This window comes from Primulina huaijiensis, chromosome 15 (assembly GCF_012295235.1).
Source record: "Primulina huaijiensis isolate GDHJ02 chromosome 15, ASM1229523v2, whole genome shotgun sequence".
In the NCBI taxonomy this organism is placed as follows: Eukaryota; Viridiplantae; Streptophyta; class Magnoliopsida; order Lamiales; family Gesneriaceae; genus Primulina; species Primulina huaijiensis.
In genome coordinates, this window is record NC_133320.1 from 19,888,493 (window position 1) to 19,908,876 (window position 20,384).

The 20,384-nt window shown below is 33.9% G+C and overlaps 2 protein-coding genes across 2 annotated transcripts in view; both read right to left on the bottom strand.

Annotated features, from left to right (window-relative positions):
* LOC140959388 (rac-like GTP-binding protein ARAC8) overlaps nt 1–20,384 on the bottom strand; it is a gene marked incomplete at its 5' end in the record, with an annotated part of 39,765 nt that overhangs the window by 5,605 nt on the left and 13,776 nt on the right. The gene's annotated exons all lie outside the window — the stretch shown is intronic.
* On the bottom strand, nt 15,789–19,659 carry LOC140960117 (benzaldehyde dehydrogenase, mitochondrial-like). Its single transcript, XM_073418264.1, has 11 exons — nt 19,503–19,659; nt 18,529–18,663; nt 18,248–18,390; nt 17,985–18,138; nt 17,658–17,887; nt 17,485–17,574; nt 17,154–17,327; nt 16,715–16,852; nt 16,456–16,593; nt 16,311–16,372; nt 15,789–16,203 (listed from the first exon to the last, which is right to left on the bottom strand). The coding sequence occupies exons 1-11, from the start codon at nt 19,555–19,557 to the stop codon at nt 15,930–15,932; spliced, it is 1,593 nt and encodes a 530-aa protein (XP_073274365.1). The 5' UTR covers nt 19,558–19,659; the 3' UTR covers nt 15,789–15,929.

Sequence of the window (20,384 nt, forward strand, 5' to 3'; positions counted from 1 at the left end):
AAAAATAAATAATAATAATAATTTAAAATTTTACATAATTGAACGAATTTAAGGCAAAGACTTTTGTCTTCAGTGGGTCTATCATTCATTAGCTTTGCAGGCATTCAAAATGTTCACGTGATTGTGTCTTTTCATTTTCTCTCAATAAATGAGATATAAGACATTTATATGCATGACTTTTGTATTGTAAATTTATCGTCTTCTTCCTTTCCTTCCAAGAGTTTCATTTCAAGAATCAGTCGAGAATTTCAACCGAAAATTAAGTTCTTCTCCGGTTATATTCAAGAAGAAATTTCAGGTATTTTTTCTTAATATTTATGTTATCCAAACTTCATGCTAACCGATTTTCAGAAAATAAAAAAAATTTCAAGGCAGAGGTATTGAGTTGCTCTGATACCAAATGTTAGAAATTTTCTGAAAAATCATGTTTTTAAACATATATAAACATGATAAATAATATGCGGAAGCGGATCGAGAATTACCTCCGGCCATTGAAAATTTGTTGAAGCTTTCTGATTTCCTTTAGATTGAAGCCTTCTAAACACTCCAACACTCCTTTAGATGGTGTATTTGCTGTATGAGATTGTGTGTTTAGGGACCTCAATGCCTTCGGTATTTATAGGCACACTCAAACCATCACCGAGTGTTTTGGGAGCTCGAGATTCAAATAAAATTTGTATACGCATCTCAATTTTCAAAATTTGAGGCTGCCGTGTACAAATTTTCAACACGTTTATTTTACGGGTCACTATTTTCTTACACCATTCACGAGTTCCTTTCTTGTTTGCAAGTGTTATTGAAGCTATTACCTTCACTCATTTTCCTAAACACAAATCATCCTCAATATTCGGTGGACCGTCTATTTATATCTAACCCGATTCATACGAGGATCATCATTCTTCTTTTTCCTTTTTTCTTTTTTATTTTTTTAAGAAAAGGCCTGCAATGTTTATTAGATCTTTATGAGTCAAAAGATATTTTAAAGCAAATGGGAGTAAGAAAATAATTTTAATTGATTAAAGGAGTAATATGGGTTTGCTAAAGGAAAGAGTAAAGATAAAGCGTCATGATTTCAAAAGGTCGCGCCAATAGTGCACAAACAAAAAACTAAATAAAAAACAGTATCAAATTAAATACATACTATTTTAATAGAAAACAAAGAAAATAGTTTTTCGACATAATATATACGTTGTCCTTGAAATTTCGATTCGCATCGTGGTCAGTTTAAGAGTTTATCGGCAAAAAAATCGAATTGAATACGTAATAAAAAAAATTTCTTCCGTAATTATAAAATTTGTCATAAATTATTTTAGGAAGAAATAGGTGAGGTTCCAGTATTTCTGACATGCTGTTAATTGTTTGATTCTATTTTGGTTTTGTTGCGGAATTCTTATTTCTAAAATTCAAGAATTTGTGTGTGTAGTAAAAATGATTAGTTTAATGTTATAACCTTCCTCCGGCTACCTTTTGAATGGTGCAGCCGGGGAGTATATCATGAACAAGTAAAGAAACTACAAAGCAAAAGTTTAAGCATAAAAAAGGGGCCTAAATTTTTGTCTTTCTACATTGCCTTTTTCTGCAATGAATTCTTCGTCATTTTCGCATAGCGAAATTGATAGAGAGACTGTGTGTTTCGGAATTATGTATTTTGTGTGGTGTTATAGGTCCTAATACAACATACATCTGAATAATTTAACACACAAAACTTTGCGTAAATAAATCAAGACACGAAGAATTATGTATATGTGAACACATTTGTGCGGTGACTCGGGACAAAAGATTTATTAAAAAATACTTTCAATTTATACAAAAACAATATTAATGAATAACCAAAAACTAACTCCATTGACACAACAATACATCAAAGTGCATCCAAAATATCTATACCAAAATTATCGAACAACTATAAATGCAAACTCTATAAAACCGAAATCTTGTTCAACAAACAGCTCTCAAACAACACTTCAACTTATATTGTTTGAGTTTCTTCAACACTCCACGGCAACACAACAAAAACAGCGATGATCTGCAAAATAAGTCTACAAAAGCAAAAATCTATATTTGTATGCACAAGAAAAATATAACCAAGGAATTAATTATGCGTTGACATTTTTCCTTCCTTTGAGAAATGATGGATGATTTGAGCAACGTATGAAAGAGGGACTTCTTTGATTTCGTTTACTATTTCAAAATGTACAAGAATCAGCTCCTTAATTAGCTCTGCTTGTGCAACACGTAAGGTAGCCGAAGTTATTTTCCAAGAAAACAAGGTGTCATGCCGGTGATATTTTGTGGACGTGAGTCTGTATTTGTTAGGTCAGGTCATGTTTTCAAGCATTTTAAGAAAAGATCAGAGTCCCTCTCAAAGCAAGCAGAACTCACCATTGAATAGCCTCTCGTGTTGACATGCTCGGTGCTAAAACGATCTCATCGATGCCGAAAGAATGTCATTGATTATAAACAAACAAGAAATAAATTACGATGTGTGTATCAGAAGTTGTGTGTATCAAAAGTTAGTGTTGTGCTCGGGTTTTGTCAACACCAGCATACAACATGCAGTGTAAATTAATTATTTAACACACACATAAACTTTAATAATCAGAATAAGATAGATTAAATTATGCACAAGTACGAATACTTGTACAATACCGCAAGGAAAAAATTCACTAGAAAATATATATACCGTTTACACAAAATAATACTAGTGAGATTAACAAACCACATTCCTTGACACTCCAAGGAATTAAAATGCATAAAAAACTCAAACCTATTACTAGATGCATAAAACAAAAAACGTATTGCTTAAAAACAAACGAAGCCACTCTTTACCCAACACTTCAGGCAGTGTTGTTCTTGAGTGTCATCAACATCAATCAGCAATTATGGTAAGTATGTGAATCAATCACACAAATTTTTCACATGAGAATCTTCAACTCTGAACTCTGTACGTGTATGCTCAGAAAGACTCCAGTATTTGCGCGAACCTCTTCTTCGAATATTTCGTATATATACTTCTCCATATCTTGACCTAATTATCTTCCCATAAAAGCCAATTCTACAAACCTGGAAACAAGAGTTTAATAAGAATAAAACTCTATTCAAACCTAAGATATTTTATCTAGGGATAGATACCAAAAATAAATTATGTAAGATAAATACCAAGATTAAATTAAGTCAAACAAATATAAAAACACAAAAAATTTATTTTTCATATTAGATAAAAGACAAAATTAATTAGGAATAAAATATTCCTTTGAAATGCAAACTTCACCTCACATCAAACTTGACCTGTTGCCATTGGCCGAGTATGAATAGTACGATATTGATTTCCTTGAAGCACAACTACCGTCAATATATATCCAACTATCTCGAGACTTTAAAGAAGCAAGGGCAATCAAAATGCTTCATCCCATCACAGAGTTCATGTACTGTGATCACAAGTTTTGAATCTTTAACCTGTTTAGTTAGTTCGGCTCTCATATACTGTCTACTAGCAGAGATGGTGATGGTGATGGTGATGGCGATGGCTCCGACGATCACAATCACAAGATCAGACCGGGACAGGACCAGGTTTGAGGACTCTATCTTTGTTGAAGATCTTGAGGTAATTAAGCAGGGAATGCTAGAACTTGTAAATTTGTGTTTTGAAGCAAGAAAATGTCAAGGATTGGTGAGTTTCAGCACCAATTACTGCATGACTTAATTACTAGAAGAGATGAGATTCGCAGCTCATCAAAATTTTATATCTCATGTGTTATTATTTCTACAAAATAATTTTGCCTTAAAATAAAAAACCGAGTTTAGATAGGAGGTAAATGTTAGAGCTACCTTTTCAATATAATATGCAGCACAAATTATCATTACAAGAAGATTGCTCCTTGAACTGATAAAACAGACCTCTAGAGTCACAAAGTTGGTGGATATCGACATGTTGCATTCTACAGAAATGGTGATTGCAGTTTGACGGTAATTTCTAAAATGTATAATATTCCAATAGTGTTGACAACTTCATAACTTATCCATTCTACAGATAGTATGGATATCGACATGTTGCATTCTACAGAAATGGTGATTGCTTCTTTTTTTTTTTTTTTGTTGAAAGATTAACTTTGGTAATGATTACATGTTGTTGGATTAAAGGTGGACTTTTAGGCTTATGGGCTTTCCATGTGAGTGAATGGAAATTTGAAAATGTGGGTTTGTCCCACATTGGAAAAATGAAGTGATATAGATAAGTTTATATTGTGTTACACTTTAGGGAGGTGTAACAATGATTGGTCAAGAGGCTCTCTCTCGCACACACAGGCGCAGGGGGTGCAAATCATGGGCCCGATTTGCAGTGTAAAAAGGCTTGACTTGTGTGCAAGTGTACGAGCGCGACCTGGGTGCGTCGAATGTCGGACCGATCAAGGCAAAAATCACCTAGCAGTCTATGCCATCTTTTGTTATTTTTTTCCAGTTGAGACCTTTCATCTCCCCAACTGTTAGTGGTTCATCTACCATCTTTAATGGATTGGGCAGACTCGCTGTACAATGTGTACTGCGAAAAGAAGACAGCCAAAGAGCTATGGGAATCATAGTGGTTCATCTACCATCTTTAATGGATTGGGCAGACTCGCTGTACAATGTGTACTGCGAAAAGAAGACAGCCAAAGAGCTATGGGAATCCCTTCACAGAAAGTACAAAACCGAGGATGCCGGGGCCAAGAAATTTCTTGTAGGCCGCTTTCTGGATTTTAAAATGGTGGATTCAAAACCGGTTATCAGCTAAGTTCAATAACTCCAAGTGATTCATCACGAGATTCACGCCGAGGGGATGACGTTGAGCGAATCTTTCCAAGTGGCTGCTATAGTTGAGAAACTACCACCAGCTTGGAAGGATTTCAAAAACTACTTGAAACACAAGCGAAAGGAGATGAACGTTGAAGAGCTCATTGTTAGACTTCACATCGAGGAAGACAACAAGAGTTCGGAAAGACGATTGTTTTCTCCTGTTGCCGCTAAGGCAAATGTTGTCGAGCATGGCCAAAGCTCGAAAAAGAGAAACTTCTCTCCCTCCAACAAAAAGTTGAACCTCAGACCCAAAGGAGACGTTTCAAAGAAGAAGTTCTCTGGAAAATGCTATAACTGTGACGGCATGGGGCACAAGACATCTGAATGTAAGAAGCCAAAGAGAAACCGAGAGGTGAATATGGTGGAGAACATATCTCAAGAGGTTTCGAATATGAATCTCTGTGCCGTAATATCAGAAGTTAATCTGGTGGGTTCTAACCCAAGGGAGTGGTGGATCGACACTGGTGTCACTCGCCATGTTTGCTCCGACAAAGAGATGTTTGCTACTCTTGAAGAATCTATGAATGGGGAAAAGCTATTCATGGGAAATTCCGCCACTTCCGAGATCAAGGGTCAAGGGAAAGTTGCCCTAAAGATGACATCTGGAAAAGAACTGACTTTGAACAATGTGTTGTATGTGCCTGACATTCGCAAGAACTTGGTGTTAGGGTCGCTTCTTAACAAGCATGGTTTCCGCATTGCATTCGAGTCAGATAAGGTGGTTTTACCGAAAAGTGGAATGTTTGTTGGCAAAGGTTATGTTTGTAATGGGTTATTTAAACTCAATGTTATGGCTGTTAAGTCTGTGATAAATAAAGTTAATACCTTTGCTTACTTGCTTGAGTCTTCTTGTTTATGGCATGATAGACTTGGACACGTTAATTACGATAAAATTCGTAAGCTAATCAACATGAAAAGCATTCCTGCATTCCAAATTGATAAACAACACAAATGTGAAACTTGTGTTGAGGTAAAACTAACGAGATCATCTTTTCGAACTATTGAAAGAAATAGTGAACCACTTGATCTAATTCACAGTGATATATGTGATCTAAAAAGTGTGCAAACTCGTGGTGGAAATAAATACTTAATCACTTTTGTTGAAAATAGCACAAAATTTTGTTATGTGTATCTCCTCAAAAGTAAGGATGAAGCTATTGACAAATTTGTCCAATATAAGAGTGAAGTTGAAAACCAACTTAGCAAGAAAATTAATGTGCGAAGAAGTGATCGTGGAGGTGAATATGAATCACCATTTGCTGAGTTTTGTGCTCAACACAGTATCAAACACGAAAGAACTGCACCTTATTCTCCTCAGCAAAATGGTATTGCAGATAGAAAGAATCGCACATTGAAAGAAATGATGAATGCGTTGTTATTAAGTTCTGGTTTACCACAGAACATGTGGGGGGAAGCTGTTCTAACAGCAAATTACCTTTTAAATAAGGTGCCCAAAAGAAACAAGATAAAAGTCCATATGAGTTATGGAAAGGTTGAAGTCCTTCTTACCAATACTTGCGAGTGTGGGGATGTCTTGCCAAGGTAGCAGTACCCACTCCAAAGAAAGTAAAGATAGGACCAAAAACTGTTGATTGCATTTTCATAGGATATGCTCAAAACAGTACCGCGTATCGTTTTTTTGTACATGAATCTCAAATACCTGATATTCATAAGAATACGATAATGGAATCAAGAAATGCTTCGTTCTTTGAACATATGTTTCCATACAAATCTAAGGAAGATCCAAGTTCATCCAAAAGATTATATGAAACAATTGATGAAGAACAAGAGCTTGATCAAGACATTGAACCTAGACGTAGCAAGAGAGCTAGGACTGAGAAATACTTTGGTCCGGATTTCATCACTTTCATGATGGAAAGTGAACCTCAAAGCTTCAAGAAAGCAATGAGTTCATATGAGGGACCTATATGGAAAGAGGCTATCAATTCCGAAATGGAATCCATTTTACAAAATCATTCGTGGGAATTAGTAAATCTTCCTCCGGGAAGCAAACCACTAGGTTGTAAATGAGTTTTCAAAAGGAAAATGAAATCAAATGGAACCATAGATAAGTATAAAGCCAGATTGGTAATTGAAGGTTACCATCAACGTGAAGGGCTTGATTACTTTGATAAATATTCTCCTGTATCGAGAATAACTTCTATTCGTGTGATACTTGCGATTGCCGCCTTGCGGAATCTTGAAGTACACCAAATGGATGTAAAGACAGCTTTTCTAAATGGAGATTTAAAAGAGGAAATTTACATGGAACAACCTGAGAGATTTTCTGCGAATGGGCAAGAAAATAAGGTTTGTAAATTGGTGAAGTCTCTGTATGGCTTAAAACAAGCACCAAAGCAAAGGCACGAAAAATTTGATAAAGCCATGATAGAAAGTGGATTTAAATTCAGTGAATGTGACAAATGTATATACAGAAAGAACACTGAAGTTGGATATGTCATTTTATGTCTTTACGTGGATGACATACTTATCATTGGTAGTAATGATAAGATGATTAAATCCACAAAGAAATTATTGAACTCAAGATTTGACATGAAAGATTTGGGCTTAGCCGATGTAATCCTTGGAATTAAAATTCATAGAACATCAGAAGGGCTAGTCCTAAATCAGTCACATTATGTTGACAAAATACTTGAGAAATTCAATAACGACGACTCTGCATTGGCTAGAACCCCGATAGATACCAGTCAGCATCTATCAAAGAATCGAGGTGAGAGTATGTCTCAATTAGAATACTCTCGAGTCATTGGAAGTCTGATGTACTTAATGAGTTGTACAAGACCAGACATAGCTTATGCAGTAGGCAAATTGAGTAGATTCACGAGTAATCCAGGAATTGAACACTGGAAAGCAATTATCAGATTGCTAAGATACTTAAGTTACACTCGGGATCATGGGCTGCACTATACCAGATATCCTGCTGTTATTGAAGGATACAGTGATGCAAATTGGATATCTGATATGAAAGACTCAAAATCTACAAGTGGATTTGTATTCACTTTAGGAGGTGCACCAATTGCGTGGAAATCTTCTAAATAAACTGTAATAGCCAGATCCACGATGGAATCTGAGTTTATAGCTCTTGACAAGTGTGCTGAAGAGGCTGAATGGCTGTGTCACTTCTTAGAAGATGTTCCAGGATGGGAAAAACCAGTGCCGGCTATATGCATACATTGTGATAGCCAATCTGCAATTGGAAGGACACAAAATAAAATGTATAATGGTAAGTATAGGCATATACGTCGTAGACATAATATCATTAGACAACTACTCTCAACTGGAGTTATCTCTGTTGACTATGTAAAGTCAAAGGATAATATAGCGGTAACTCTCAACTGCTCTGTTCAGTGATAAAGTTCAGGTACTGATTTTGTTCGCTAGCATAGTGCTTTGTGCTGCAACTCTGCTGGTTTGCCCGTTGTATCCTGGGAAACAGACGTCCGCTGAATCCTCGGAGCACATACCGGAGGGGGCGAATCTGTTTTAAGGAAACTGTACAAGCTACAGGCCTCGGTTTGATTTATTGTACTACTGTTTTGATTAACTACATTGATTTGCTGGTTTTACACATAGCTATCTGTTCTGTTTCTTCCATATATTTTGGACAACACATGTTGCATTAAACAAACTTTTTTTCCTCGTCGGTCGTTATTTCCTCCAACACGAAACATTAAATAAATCAAGTACCAGGGAAGAAGAAAGAATATAGATATAAAAAGTTGCACGCAAGTTGTGATATTTACGTGTTTGATAATCAAACTAAACTCAAACATGCATGCGACTCAAATTATATCGAAGATTGGAACAACTTTTCAACCGAAACACTCGATCGTAGCTTTCCGATATACGTACAAACAAGTAAAAATAAAAATCAAACATGATAATAATGACTGTATCGAATCGATATTAACAGTAATCGAGCGAATATTAAGCTTGAGTTAGCTGAAGAGGCGCGTATTAAACTAATATGTGGCCGCATGCCCGTCGTTGTCAAAGTCTATGGAACTCTTGGCATACCTGGCCGAGAAATTCCGAGGCTGAAATCTGTCTCCCTCTTCATCCTCATCCTCGAAATGTCCATTCCCCTCGTCGAAATTCATGGCGTAACTCAACGGATCATACCGGAAATTCGTGTGCCTGTCTTTATCCCGGTTAAACCTCTTCCATTTCGGCCCTGCCACGATCTCCGACCACTCGCGGATCTTTTTCAAAGCGCTCAAACCTCGGGACCACAGCGAGCTTTTACTTTCGTTCTCGGCCGTATGTAGCTTCTGCCACCACGTCAATCGCACGGTGGAGGATTGGGAGGGGGTTCCGCCGGCGGATTTATCCAAACACGGGAGGAAGAAGCAGCAGCGGCGACACGTGTGAAAAATATCATCGTTGATCTGCAGCGCGTTTTGGCGCGAAAGGTCGCGATCCTCCATTGAATGATGATGGATTGAATTGAATATACAGTTGCATTTATATATGATATATGGGATTGAAGGGTGACGAGGCATTTTGCAGGAAATAACGGCTGAATCTATTGTGAGAGAAGTGCTATTTTCTTATATCGCGATATAGCAAAACGCGATTTATGGGAAACTGGTTATTACTTGTCTGAACGTACTCGCAACATATAAATATTAATACTACAAATTGGATTTTATAAAAATGTTCAATAAAAAAAATAAATATTTTCATTTACTTTAAAATATATAATAATACATTTTCGGAAAATTAATAATTTACCATAAATATTATATCTTAAATCTTTTCGAAATTCAAAAATTTCACATTATCTGCACCAAATTACAAAAAAATGTAATATATTTTCATCGTTATTTTTCTTTAAAAAGCATACATTATCCAAAAAAAGTAATAAAAAAAACAATTTTTCAACACTATAAAGTAATTACGTATTAAAAAAATCAACTATATATACATAACGTGCATAGTAACACTACAAGAAAATTAATTTTTTTCAAGTATACATATATATATATGGTAAATTTGAGATAAATCTTCAAAACAAAACATAAATTTATCATAATTCTCTACACTAAAAAAAATATTTATTTAAACTCCCAAAAATAATAAAAATAACAAAAGTACCCTTATATTTGTTTAGATTAATTGATTAATTTTCCTGGGTCGTAAATAGTATCAGAGTTGAGGTAAAATAATTTCAAACATACAAAATTATTATTAATATGTAATTAAATGTTGGAGTATGAGAATTTTCTCAAATAATAATATAGATCTGAATACAAGTTCGAAATTAATTATTTTTAGAATTATTCTAATACTTTGGAATATTTGAAACATGAATATCTAACCAAAGATGTTAGATATCAGGAGCAAGGTGGAAATTATCAGAATCCAAAGGTAACTTTATGATTCAATCTAAGAAGTTCCTGAAAATATCACCGGATTCATCTAAGTTCTTTGGAGATCATATGAAAATCTAAAAAACGGTACATAATTATGGTGGTATGTTGTATTATATAACACAAAAAGTAGAAAAATTCCTTGAAAAACAAGAAGAACTTCTTTTAACATTAAAGGATATTCAAACAAGAATTCAAACTCTAAAACAACAAACAAGTTCTAGTAAAAAGATTTCAGTACGAAGGTTACCATTATACTTCAAAGAGGGACGACCAATGTGATGTCAAAACCTTTAACCGACGAAGAAAAAATGATCAATTTAATTAAAAATGTCTCATTGGTCTCGATGATCTCCAAGACCTTGCAGAATATTTTGCAAATATGAAGGTCGTAAATGAGGTGAACCATCCGTAATAACCTGGTCATCTTCTCATGAACCACCAAGGGAAAGTGTGGGATCTCATAATACAAATATAAGAGGACCCCAAACAGATTTTCAGGTTGGTGGAAAAGCACACTCAACGAGAACAAGGTCATGGAGAAGTCAAATTCTTTTGCACCAAACACACTATGAGAAATCTGTTTTGGAACCTATATATCCTTACTAAGGTTATGTTTAACCTTGATGTACTAGACCTAAAAAAAGGGAAGATCTCATAGATGATTGGACATCGGCTATGAGAATCGCAACAAGAATATTTTATCTCAATCGAGAATTATTCGTTAAACTTTTTATAGGATCAGCTAATTGTATGGGACATGACTTCGGTAGAATCAAAGAGTCAGTCTTAATTGGAGAATCTCTTATTGAGATAGCTGGAAGAATGACTACCATATTTAAAGCACAATTTATAGGGGTAGACTATTTTAACAGTCAAGACACAAAGAATGAAAAAGAAATATACTCAAGCTCTGTATAGTTTTGAATTACATGACATATGTTTAGTTGATTAATATATTATGTCATTCACTAAATATAGATGGAATTTAGGGGTCGAAAAAAAATATAACAATGCAACTTTTCTTCGCCAAAATGCCAAGACCCTGGAGAGAAATACTAATTAAGGAATACATCCCTGGTAATCCAGATACTTTGGCACGAAGAGGCTCTTTTCTCAAAGGAAAATTGACAGAATAATGTCATATGACAGCATTACAAAAGAATTATAAACGATTAAGGGGTATTAATGAACATAATTATTTATGTTGTAAAGAAAATGATATTCCAACAAAGTAAGCCACAAAGGCAAAAAAATAAGAGCTTCAAATTTCACCCTTATGCCATAAGTGGAATTAGTTCTTGAAAACCAAGAACAGTATGGTCTACACAAAAAGCCAAATCTTATAAAACTGGGCAGAGAAGTGGATCATCAAAGAGTAGGATGTCATCACTAGCATCGAGTTCATTTCAAAGCATAGAAAGAATACCTACAAAGAAAACTTTCACAAGATCTCACACCCTATCTAATGAAAGTTTTAAATATTATAATTGATGGACATATGGAGCAAGAGGTCGTATTTTGACTAATTGTCCAGAAAATTATAGAAGGGGAATAAAATGCTTCGAACCGGCCTCGGATATAGAAAAAACAGTTTATTACCAAGATCTTGTTCAAGTATACTAGTTTGAGAATACTTCCGCAGACGGAAGTATATATGAAGAAGAGAGTTTTCAGGAAGAATATGATTGAACAGAGTCGGAATTTAACTGAAGACAAAGTCTTTCGACTCGAAACACATGAAGATTTGTCTGGTTTCTTTAGCCAGAAAACAATATCTCATAACATAGTCCAAAAGATCATGAGAGAAAATCTTAGCCTACAAAGATATCAATGATTCTTTGCAAGACATGCAGAAAGTTTTTGGGAAATCTTTGTCTAAGAAACAGAAAGCATCATCTAATTTATAAAGTTTTCAAAAAGAAAATGACAATACCAATGGAACTTATGGGAAATCAGATCAAGATGAAATTAATTCTTTCTGAATAAATAAAGGAGAAATTACAAAAACTCAAGATAGAAGTAGCACGAACCATGCCATGGATTCATATCGGAGCAATCCAGATTATGATAAAAGTTAATTTTAAAGAAAAAATAGATTCACCATTGATATTGATATATGTAATAAAATAATAGGTAAACTTTAAGTTCAATACTAGGAACTATCTCAGGGAATCTTTGTGCAAGAAAAATTGTATGAGTAATTGATCCAAGAATTGCTTGCAACTTGGCAGATCGAGATTTCAGTCGATCTTTGACGCTGTATCAAAATTTTAAAGAAAAAATGCTAATGAAATAGAGTAATAAACTATATTTTATTACCTATCAAATTTCATATGATCAATCTAATACATGTAATTCAGAATTGCTTATTTGAAATGAGTTTATTGAAATAATATAAATATTTAAAAAAGTTGCTCAGTCAAATTATCCAGAAAGAATCGAGTTTCTTTTAATACAGGAAATAGATCCCAAATTCAAGATAAACCAATTTTACAAAAGAATCAAAATCTTAAACTAGAACCAATAAGATTATATTTTCAAAGAGATAAAATAACAAGACAAAGATGGGGGAAAAACACATGTCCAAGAAGTCCAACAGAGAACAATAAGTTTTTTTAACAATTGGAAACTTAAATGTCCGAAAGGACGGAGGAAAGTCAAAATAGTATTTAATATCACAAGACAACGAAATATATTTTCTTGTAATACTATATACTACTTAAAGCAACTAACGGTAGGAACTTATACTAAGGAATGATCAATATCGAAGAATTGGAAGTTCACATCAAATGAATTCCAAGAAAAGGACCAGATCAATTGGTTCTTGGGTTAGAGTTTTTCGAGGAACACAAACTTTGGAAACGACTGGATAATTGAATAAAATTTATGGAAGGGGATAGAACGTGGTAGATCTCATGACCACGAACTCATTCTCGATATACATCCCATAAGGGATGTTGATGAACAATAGAAATCAGAATATTTTGTGGTTTATATTGATTCAGGAGCTAGAATCTGTACAACAAAAAGTGAAGTTTTTCTAAAAAAATTGGAAGAAAAATTACATCATATTTGTAGACGAGATTTCTCTAAATGAATCTTAATCTTATGTAAATAGATTAAGATGACAAAAATATTAATCGAAGGTTCTTGACAAACATCTTGGTACAAGAAATTAATATTCTTATTTTTTATTTTAAGTATGGTTTCTATCAGATCCGGATGCAGGAAGAAAGCAAGAAATTCACAGATGTCTCCACACCACAAGGACATTATATTTGGGAAGACTTGCCAATGTGATTGGCTAATTCATCCCAGATATTTAAAAAAATGGATAATTTATTTAAGAATTATTTCAAATTTATGTTTTTCTATATTGATGATGTTTCAATAGCATCTAAAAATACGAAAAAACATATCAAACACTTAGAGGTTTTCTTTTAAGTTTGTAAATAAGAATGACTGATTTTATCTGGGAAAAAACAGTCACTGCTACAAGAAAGATTGAATTCATCGGAATAGAAATCGATGAGTTCGGAATAATTCTGCAAGAAAACATAATGGAAAAAGTATAGAATTTTCCAGACAAATTGAAAGAAAAAAATAACTACAAAGTTTCTTAGGAGTTGTTAATTTTGCTGGAATATTTATTAAAAAACTAGCAAAACACAGGAAAATGTTTAGTCCATTACTGAAAAAAGATGCAAGATTTATATAAACAGAAGAACACACAAAGGAACTTAGCCAACTAAAGGAGATTTGAAAAAATCTTTCAAAAATAGTCACTCTTCAAGATGAAGATGATTTTGTCTTATATACATATGCCAGTTATCATTGATAAATATCAGTTTTAACAAAGCTCGCATCAGAAGGAGAACAATCACGTAGGTATTGCATCGGTCTATTCTCATAAGCAGAAATCATAAAATGACATATCAACGAGAATGAATTTTATGCAGTAAAAATGGATTTTGAAAAATGATCATTATTTTTACCATCAAAGAAATTTACCTTAAAAGTTGATAATATACATGTAAAGGCTTTCTTGAAAAATAGTATAGATCTAAACCCGAGAAAGTTAGATTATTAAAGTGTCAATCTTTGTGTCAAAATTATATTTTTGATATTGTGATTATTAAATCTCGTGAAAAGTTCTTGCAGATTTTTTAACAAGATCTGAACAGCGGTGATATTAATATCATCATAAAAATGCAGATGCATTTGAGAGAATATCTTGAAATGCTTCAAAATGAGTTCAACAAACTTGCCCTAAATGCAGAAAGTACGGGTAGGTTACAATAAACAGATAAGAAGATTGTATCTGATCAAATTATAGTATGTTTATAGACTTATACTCAGTTATGGTCTGTAATACAAAAATCTTTCCTCCAAGGCATTGAGAAGCCACTGGTTTCTCAAATTGAAAGTTTTCAAGTACATTACAATATACTTGGAGCATGGGATAAAGATACCATTAGCACAAATGTTAAGTTAGGATCATCACCAAATGAGTCGGCCAAAACAAAAATTGAGATTCCAGATTCTTATATTGAGTCTTCAAGTCAACCCTCAACTTCATCTCAAAGATTCTTATATTGAGTCTTGAAGTCAACCCTCAACCACATACAGACAAGGGTAAATCTAAGCTTGATACTAATGAATCTGCATTTTCTCTATTTTAGGTCTATCAATAGAACTGAGAGAAATTCAAAACAAGAATATGCATTGACACAACAAGTTTTGCAGAAGACTTATTTGAAAATAAAAAAAATCTTCTATGAAATATCAAGCTGTCGGAGAGCAAAGAAACTCGCTGAAATTTCTGTAACATGACTAACGTGAGAAGATGGTCTGGAAGCAAGCCCAACAACTAATCCAGCAGCAATAACGGAACCAGCAGAAAACAGTGGATTCATGATAAGATCCTCGTACCAACAAAAAAAAATGGTTAATAATACAATTAACCAATGAATTATGACATAATTATTCGATCGATAGGATTAAACTCGAAATATCGTCATCTAAAACCTTAATGGCCAAAAGCTCAGTCTTTTGATAACACATTTTAGAGTTGTCATGTCTTAACCCCCAACTCAAAAACACATATCATAATGGAGACAACTATTTGTCATATAATTTTTTAAATAGAATTTGAATTCTATTGAACCTAAAAACTGAAAAATATATTATGTATGAGTTTAACTCAGCTCATATGATCCGGATTTTACCATAGAGCATGATCGAATAGCTTTGAATTATATTAGTAAAATATTAAAAATTATAATATAGCTCAAAAACAATTCAAAATGTGTTCAAAAAATTAAATAAAAAACTCATTAATTTTTTAATTGAAATGTAAAAAAAATGTAACATAAATAATCGGATGGTTAAAAGACTTTTTGAGAATTAATTATAAAAAAGTTTCACTACCATACCATACCAAAAAGAAATTTTACTTTATTAAATAGAATATACATATATTTCCCGATTAATTATTCACAAAACAATTTCAATGTTAAAAAAGTCGATATCCAAATAATTATAGAACAACCAAAATAATAAAAAAAGAAGAAGAAAAATCCATATATTTCAATTTTCAACACGTCGAAAACGAAATTTAGTTATCACATTCAGTTCAAGTTTTGAAGTACTTGTCGTGATTTCGGAGACATGATGTTATACAAAATGGCGCAAGTACATTCACAGCCACGCTGGGTTCTTCAGGGGAGAAACAACAGCTTTCACCTGTAAATAGTTGTGAAGGCTGTAGATTCCCTTCTCCCTGCCTATGCCGCTCATCTTGTACCCACCAAATGGAATCGCTGCATCGAATACGTCGTAGCAGTTAATCCAGATAGTACCAGCCCTTAATCCTCTCGACAACGTGTTGGCTGTTTCAAGATTTTGCGTGAAAACGCCTGCTGCTAGGCCATACTGTGTCGCGTTGGCTCTCTTCAACACTTCTTCGATGCTCCTATAGCGCAATGGTATTACAAAGATTTAAGCCTAAAATTTCTAGAGCTGTCGATGCGAGTATCATACTCGAAACAGACATAAATATACTGGAGTATAGTAACTTACTTGAATTTGGAGATGGTCTGAACTGGGCCAAAAATCTCGTCTTTGGCTATCAGCATATCGTCCTGAATCAATAGAAATGTAGAGCATCAATAAAACAATCTCTATCCAGCTTGCTTTTGGGTAAAACAAAGGGAACCAAGAGCACCTGAACATTTGAAAATACAGTGGGTTGAACGAAGTAACCTTTCGACCCAACTCTTTCGCCTCCACATTCTAATGTAGCGTTGCAATCAATTCCGGATTTTATGTACTTAAGAACCTTTGAGAACTGTTCGGAGTCAATCTAAGACAGCCATAAGAAAAACATGTCACTATTTTAGCACAAGATGTAGAGCAAATGTTGATACAAATCTAGGAATTATATAGAGAACGAACAAATCTCTTGGTTCTGTCGGAAAATGTACCTGTGGACCTTGTTCTATTCCTTTCTTGAAGGGATCACCGACCGAACGTTTAATCGCACGAGCCTTTGCCTTCTCGATGAATTCATCGTACACTCGTTCATGGACAAATGTACGAGAACCAGCACAGCAAACTTGACCCTGTGTTTTGCTAATGGATTAAGCCACTAATTCATTGCTAATTTACACACACATTTACTCAAACCATACATTTCATGTTCAACAAGTATAGGACCGAGACTAGGTATGCATTATGCTAAAAATTATAGTTGAACTAACGAAATAACTCAAATCTTTTAAATTGTATAGACATGCTATATTCCGAATACTCTACCATTTAGATATTTATATATGACGGTACGTGCAATATACCATGTGACCCCAACCAATTGAATATCTGGGTTTCGCTCCTCAGCCAGATGATAGTGTAATTATAATTTACCTGATTAAAAAACAGAGCAAAATGTGCAAGCTCTACTGCCTTATTGATATCAGCATCCTCAAATATGATGAATGGTGATTTGCCTCCAAGTTCAAGAGTTACTGATTTAAGATTGCTTTTCGCAGACAACTCGAGTACGACCTTACCTGTTTCAGTTGATCCCGTGAGAGCAAGCTGCATAAAAGAAGCAAAGTTCTTCAGGTTGTGCTTTAAAACCTAAAGAATTGATACATTAGATAAAAACAGAAATAGAGTACAACACACTCGGGCCAGATGACAATGTAGAATAATAGAATAACATTATTGCCAAACAATCTTGAACCAGGCGCACCTTATCCACATCCATGTGACTTGCAAGAGCAGCACCTGCTGTCGGACCATACCCAGAGACTATATTTAGAACACCATCAGGAAGACCAGCCTGTGAAAATTCAAGGCGTAAACTGTCGAAAAAAAAAAAAGAAAAGAAAATTGGAGAAATGATCACAACCCTGCCAAAACTACCTCTTGGAATAATTTGGCAACGTACAGAGCAGTCAGCGGGGTTTGCTCTGCAGTCTTCAAAACGATAGTATTTCCACATGCCAAAGCTGGACCAACTTTCCAAGCAAACATAAGAAGAGGAAAGTTCCAAGGTATAATTTGACCCGCTACACCAATTGGTTCATGCAAAGTTTGAACATGGTAAGGTCCATCTGCCGGAACTGTTAATCCATGAATCTTATCCGCCCAGCCTACACATAATCAGACTCATAAAATGCATTGAGTCATCCCATTCTCCACTAAAATGCAAAGTGAAACTAAACTTTTTTGCTAGATTTTAAATTTTACCCGCATAATAATGAAATAGCCTCACAAACATTGGAAGTTCAACTTTAAGAGCTTGCTCATATGGCTTGCCGCTGTCCCAGGTCTCGAGCTGAGCAATTTCTTCCATATGTTTTTCAACTAAATCGGCAAATCTCAAGATTATACGAGACCTTTCCTAAATCATTATCATTTCCATTCAGTAAAACAACATTTTCAATCAAAGATGATCTCATATACTACAACTAGTGCAACAAAGAAAAATAAAATAAAGATTCATTCCCTACATAGGCATTCATTTTTGGCCACGGCCCTTCATCAAATGCCTTACGAGCAGCAGATACTGCTCGGTTAATATCTTCTGCGTCTCCTTCGGCAACATGTGCTATGACTTCTCCAGTACGGGGGTCGAGTGTCGGAAATGTTTTTCCTGGACAAAAATGAATACCAACTTAATTATTTACATGCCAGACAGCTCAAATGTTTAAAAATTCAAAAGACAGGCAAACCAAAATAGCAAAAAACTCGTCAAATTGCCACATTTAAAGAAAATGAAATGTAAAACAACCTGATGCTGAATCAACAAACTTTCCATTGATCAGAAGCTTGGTGTAGTTTATTTGAACAGGTGGAGCTATTGGTTCGTCTAGAACCGCAGCCGTACTAAACCTGGGCATACTCCGCCCCAAGCCATATTTTCTACCTGCATAAATACAGTGTCAGCAATTAATATATATCATATAATGTAAGCATAAAAAAAAATCTTTCAATTGTTTCAGCCTTCACGTGAAAAAAACAGACACTGGGATCTTCATAGGATTAATATCTTCATAGTTTCACCTAACATCATTCCTGCCATAAATTCAAATACTATACAGATAAAAATATGAACTTTCCCTAAACTCAAAAAGGCCGGATTGTGCTTAAAAAAAAAAAATAGATCTTTTTGAGACGATATTACGAATTTTATTCGTGAAACGGATCAACCCTATCAATATTCACAATAAAAAAATATAAAAAATAATAAGTTTTCATAGATATAGATATTCTTAGAATAAAAAATAATATATTCAAATAAGATATCTTTCTCATAAAATATTATCGTCTCAAACAAATTATTGCTGAAAAAAAAAAGGCCGGACTGTATATTAGACTTTGCCCTCTTTTGTTTTATTGTAACAACGATTAAATGTTTTGATGGGTCGAATTAAAATATAAATTTTTTTTATTGAATATAACTTGTAAATTCATAAAATGATGAACAGAAATTTGTGGATCAGCTCATCTATATATCAGAAAAAGAACCAAATTCGTACAATATATTTTAAGTTTTCCAGTTGGTAACCACCAAAACAGGCAACTCAAACCAGGAAGGACCGAGAGAAAAAGGCAGGCAATATAAAATAAAATTATTACAACTTTAATGAAAACCCAACAACGCATCATCAAGAATCTTCAAAAAAAGAATCTTCAATCCCAAGAACAACGGAACAAAAAAGAGAAGAAAAAACCCAGAAAACACTCACGGGAGGTGAAAATTACCGAGAAAAGTATGGATAGAACGAGAGAAAAAGGGTGATATTCTGCGAGCTGCCATGATCTTTCACTGTTTTCCAAAACTTTTCCTGAAGTAGTATTAGATCACACAAAATTGTGAAGTAGATTAGGATCAGCGGCGTTGACGCACAGGCAAATTGTGGACACAACATGCTTTTTGTCACTTTCCGTCGTTATTTCAAAATGATGATTATTAACGGTAAAAATAACTCTAACAATCTTTCAATTAAAATTGAATATCTAGCAATAATTTTTTAAGAATCAATATCTGACAATACTGTACTTTTAGTTTTAACTACTCACAAAACAAAATTTACATTTTTATCATTTATTATTTAAATAAATATATTATTTTATACACAAAAATTACATGTGACTTCTCCATTTAAAATATAATTTAAAAAAATATTGTTTCTCAATTATCATAGAATAAAACTTAAATACTTATTTTGACATATAAAGTACCTATTATGGGGTTTCAGATACTTGATTTCGCTATTTGAATACTCCAAATATATAATAAAATACTATATTTTGAGCATTCACCATAAATTCAGTCATTGTTGGTCTTTTCATGAAAAATACATTAGAATGACTTATTCATGTCATTTTATTTTTAAAAAAAAACATAGGTCATCACTCATCATATGTTGGGGATCGATATAGAGTTTAGAGGATGGGGGAATAAACTCTTTCTTTTCTTGGACGTTTTTGCAATGGTGCTAGAATCCTGTTAGAGATTATAGCTTATCTTGTTCGTATATAAATCCAGCAGATCACAATAAGTAGTGCGGAAACAATATGATGGTTTGGGGTGAAAACAATAAAACAGTAGGCAGTAGACAGTGGTTGTTTCTGGAAGTTCGA